The following is a 5,058-nucleotide window of genomic DNA, read 5'->3' as shown; positions in this document are numbered from 1 at the left end:
TCTTCTTTCCTGGAGATGACATAGGACTTGGATTCTCCGGGGCAACGGTTGCAAGTTCAGCAATTGTCTCATCCTGATCCAACCTCTCAGATGATTTCTAGAACAAGCAAAATATAATTATCATAATCAGCTAATTAAGAATATGTTTATGCTATGATTAAAACTTGAATTAAAGGAGATGATAATGATTTATACTTGCACTGTTTGTGAAACCAATTGCTTCATAGCCTTCAAGGATGGGCTCTGGCCATCTTCAATTTCAGCAGATCTTAGACTGCTGGTGAATTCAATATCCGTCTTTGAATCGACGGTGATACCATCGGACTTCAGAGAAACATCGTCCCCTTGGCAACTTAAGCTTCTTGATTCAGTGCTTGCCTCGCTCATTTGCTCGTCACCAGGCCGTGAGTTGCGGCCTTTTGGCCTTATTTTTCCAGACGGGGGACCTAATTCTGCTGTCTTCTTACCAGTTAGCCTTCTTGGTTTGTTTGAGTCCACTGGTGGCGCAGGCGGACGAGCTCTTTTATCTAACTCCAACTTCTTCTGTTGCATTCTTGGGCTTACAGATCTGGAGTGCTTTACCGAACTCGGGCTATTCTCTCTTGGAAATTGTTGAGACCTTGTTTGTGTTTGTGCTTGTTTCGTAGCCTTCCCATTTCTTGCTTTCTTATCGATGGCACTCGTAGAAGCATCACGGTCGCAGTGACTAGTGTTAGGAGGCTGATCTTTCACTTCCCCGGTTGAAGACACAGCATTTTTATTTACATATGCACCACTGCTCTGGAGTTTCTGGGAACCAATTGGTGTGACTGAAGAAGCAGAAATCCTGGTTTTCTCAACAAGTTTCGCAGGTTTCATGATCACTATCGGGGATTCAAACGCTCTTGCCGAGTCATATCCCTTGATTGTAGACGACAGAGCATTGTTTCCTTGGGGATTTTGATGCCTTGTCGATGTAGAATTCTCGATTAAATTGATAACTTTTGGTTCATAGTCTCTTTGATTTCGAGCAACATTTGGAGCTTGCTCTTCTTTTTTGTTGTCTAATAGTCCCTTTTCTTGCATTGCTTCTAGTATCTGTTTTAATGCTCTGAGATCCCTTCCAGATTGTTTGAACTCAAGATCCTTCAATCTCTTCTCAATGTCACTATAAACCGAGGTAAATGAATCCGGTGTTCTTGCGGGAGCTTTTGTTGCTGTTGAACTTGTTTTCTGAGAGCTTCTATTTCCATCCTGCTGCTTCCATGGTGCAGGCTCAATGGGAACTCTAGCACTTGAGATGGGTTTCATAACCAGATCAGCATTCTTCCGCCGAGGGGATGTTGGGTCTTTCAATGAGATTTTCGGGGAACTAGAAACTCGGAGTGGCCGGGTGAATCCATCTCTTGATGATATTGGAAACTGACCATTATCTTGAGCTGTGTAAGTCTCACCTGGACTTGATTGAGTATAACTGGCCAAAGCAGAATCCGGCAATGCTTCCAAGCCCATTAACTTTGCTACAACACTCGGAGGCCGGCTCTGGATAGTCGAAGACTGTTGCGGGCTAGAAACTTTGTTATTTGAGGTGGAGGTGCTGCTGTAAGCTTTGCTTGAGTGGTGACTTGGTTTTGATTCGGCATTGTGACCGCGCCACGTGCCTTCCCTACTATCTAGTGAATGTCTCGGAAATTCTCTTATCTTTGGTGTCGATTTGATAGTGTCGTGGGATTCAAAAGAAAAACGGCTAGTTTCCCTTCTGTCATAAGCAAACCGAGGGGAATCCTTTGAGATTGAATACCATTTTCCGTCTTTCACTTCATGCGACAGTCTCAGATGTTCTCTGGTTTCTCCATAATACCAAGGTGCCTCTCTAAGTTTAGCAAGCACTCGCATGGAATCATTTAGATCAACAGGCACACTTTGTTTCCCATCTATTCCAACTCCATAAGACCCATCAACAGCTTTCAACGGATGAAAAGGTCGCGGAGAATCCTTGTGCTTCATAGTATGAAAGACAGCTTCCTCTTTGGCAGTAGTCTTAACCGACAGCCCTCGGGGCTCCCTATACATTGAATCCTTCACTACATCCCTAAGGTCAAGTGTGTGACGTGCTAAATGGGAAGAGATAGCTATTTCGTTCATAACTACATCCCTTGAAAGAGTTTCGGGAAAAACAATCCCGTCGAAAGTAGCTTCAGCTTCGGCCTTACAATCCAAAGAGGATAGTGATGATGAACAAGAAGAGAAGGATGGTCTTGACGATTCAGTCGAAGTTCTCTGTTTTTCATTCACACCCTTGTTGAGGTTCATATCCTGCAATGAATTCACCATGCTTCTCAAATCCAGTTTCATGCAAATATTGACATGTTTGACTCCAATATATCTTATTTTACTTCATTCATAAGACATGAACAAGTGAACACTATCACATAATCAGCATATGCATAATTGATAAGACAGCAAAAACAGCAAAAACAATTCATGGGAAGAGGACAGGTAAAAGAAATTTGCTACCATTGTTGTTTGTTGATGGAGCATGTTATTCGAATCTGTTTCCAAGCTGCCATCACCGAAGTGAGGATTGCCTATACGAAAAGCAGAAGCATTAGATGCATCATGATGTGATGTAAACATTCACAAAATTGTACAGAAAATTCAACTAGCTGCAGATACTTCAATTGTCAAGCAATAAATCATTTCAGAGACCAATAAACACAATTAGACAAAATCAGAGAGTAAAAATTGAGCAAGTTCCATGTTTCAATATTGATATACCAGCAGAAATCCTCTTATGGCGAGGCGCAAGAACATGGTGGCGATCGAAGAGCTGGAAAATCCCAGTCATACATCCAATCTGCTTCTGCAGATCTGGGTTATCATCTGCCAAAGAATGCAGAAGCTTTGCAGCCATATCAATCTATTGCAACCCTATAATTGGTAATTACAACCCCACAATTAACCAATCACTAAATAACTTATCATTTCAACACTCTCAAATCTACTCACACCACAACACTTCAGAATTAAAACCCCGTCTAGAAAAGTATCATCATCATTCTATATGAACCCCACACTCAATTCATCATCAAGATAAGTAAATGCACCACTCTTCTTCTTCTTCTTTACCTAGTGCTGCTGGCTACAATTCAACATTTCATGATGAAATGAAACAGGAACTAAATACCCTTCAGCCAGTTTCATCAAATCCTTCAGATTTGGCTTCTTAAAAACATGAAAGTTCAAAACTTTATCATTCTACTGAAACTCCAATCCCAAGATTTCCAGTTAAGACTAACCGACTAACACTTCATCTTTTTTTTTCCCCCTTTTTGGTCACAGCTTTTTTTTCCCCACTCAAGAAAAACTGCAAGGCAAAAAAAAAAAAATAATAATGACAATAATAATAAACTGGAATCAGTGCTTGAAAGAAAAATCTTCTTGTGTTCCACAGAACAATGAGACACAAAACAAGGCAAATGAAGATGTAGGAGCACTTAACAAGAACAACAAGCCTCTTCTGAGAACACCAAAAAAGAAACAAACGAATGCAAAATGAAAATGGAAGGATAAAGACAGAAGGGAACAAAAAGAAAGGGTGGTGTGTCATAAAATTGTGTAATGCTATCTGGTTAGAGCTGGCAGAAAAGGTTTTATTCTTCTTGTAATTAATTATTTAATTAACATGTTAATTATTTGCTTAGTAAGTAAGAAAAAACAGAAGAAGGGGGATTGGGGGAGAAGTGAAAGAATCATGTGGGATGAGGGATGAGTGGGGTGTGTGTGTGTGGAGCTGTCTCTGCATCTGCATGTGATTTTGTCACCACTCACCGCTTTAAAATACCAAATATGCATCTTCAATATATATATATGCAGCTTAGGTGTCTTTAATCACTTTTTTAAGATCATGACAAAACAATGTGAATGGTGGACTGTGAACTGTGAAGTGAATTCATTATATTTTTGTGTTGTTTTGTTTTATTAATTGCTAATATATATAAAGGTTAATCTACCAAAAAGAAAAAAGAAAGAGAGAGTAATTTGGCCAAATATTCCTTTTGTTATTTATATTTGCAAACACAGCTTTCTAATTTGTTATATTGGCCCTCTTTTTTTGCTAACATCTCGCGGGAACTGATCAACATGGAAGCCTTGACCGCCATGCCTTAAATGTAAGGTCGGTCTCATTTTATCTATAATTTTAATACAAATTTTAATTTTAAATCAATTTATTTCTTAAAATACTCCAAAAATATTTCATTAAATAGTGTTTGTTTTAGAGTATAGAGACTCATTATTGTATTTTGTGGCTAAATATTGGAACTTAAATTTCAGTACAGGAATACAAAATTTCAGTTCTTTTAGTACCTTCAGAAAGTGGGAATATACAAAAAATTGAAATTTTTAGAGATGCGAACAACAACTTTAATAACATTTCTTTTCAAAAATATTTTCATTTAACTTTTTAAATTTCCATTCTACCTTTTTCTGATCTATCTTCACCTCTCCAACCTTCCCTCACCTCATCCTACACTCCTTCCATCTCTTTTGTCATAGCCTTATCCGTCATTCTTCTCGGCGACGGCAGCGAACACGGCTCCTCCTTCCCTCACCGACGACATCCCCTCTCCAACTCATTCATTACCACCATCCACCACTCTCTGACCCTCCTGACGCTATCACTGTCCGCACTGCCATACTTCCCATAGGAAAGACCCACCATGACGACTTCTGCCGCCTCTTCTCCAAGCCTGACCCCACGTCTTTCGCAACACCGTTTTGACCATCTCTTTCGCCGGACCAACCGTTGCTAAATTCCTCATCACCATCCACCATACCCAAACCCCCGAAAGATTCAAACTTTTCACCATTCCAGAGGGGTTGAGAGTCTTTGAGCTCTGCTTTGTCATGGTGAGTAACCAGTATGCTTGGCAATCCTCCTTGATTGAAGACAAGTTCTTTTGAATTTTCCGGGCAAGGTTGCAGATATTTGATTCATTTACATGAATTGAATTTCTAGTTTCTGATGATAATTCTAATGATGATAACGAAGAAGAAGATGGATTAGGATTTAAGTTT

At 39.6% G+C, this 5,058-nt stretch overlaps 1 protein-coding gene across 1 annotated transcript in view; it reads right to left on the bottom strand.

Moving 5' to 3' along the window:
• Positions 1–3,797, bottom strand: part of LOC107622954 (protein LONGIFOLIA 2) — a gene marked incomplete in the record, with an annotated part of 4,948 nt that extends 1,151 nt beyond the window's left edge. The window contains 4 exon segments of the mRNA XM_016325036.2: positions 1–97; positions 196–2,295; positions 2,497–2,567; positions 2,758–3,797. Of these exon segments, the coding sequence (XP_016180522.1) occupies positions 1–97; positions 196–2,295; positions 2,497–2,567; positions 2,758–2,893 (2,404 nt within the window).

Source organism: Arachis ipaensis, chromosome B10, assembly GCF_000816755.2.
Source record: "Arachis ipaensis cultivar K30076 chromosome B10, Araip1.1, whole genome shotgun sequence".
Classification (NCBI taxonomy): Eukaryota; Viridiplantae; Streptophyta; class Magnoliopsida; order Fabales; family Fabaceae; genus Arachis; species Arachis ipaensis.
This window is presented reverse-complemented; position numbering and strand designations above follow the sequence as displayed.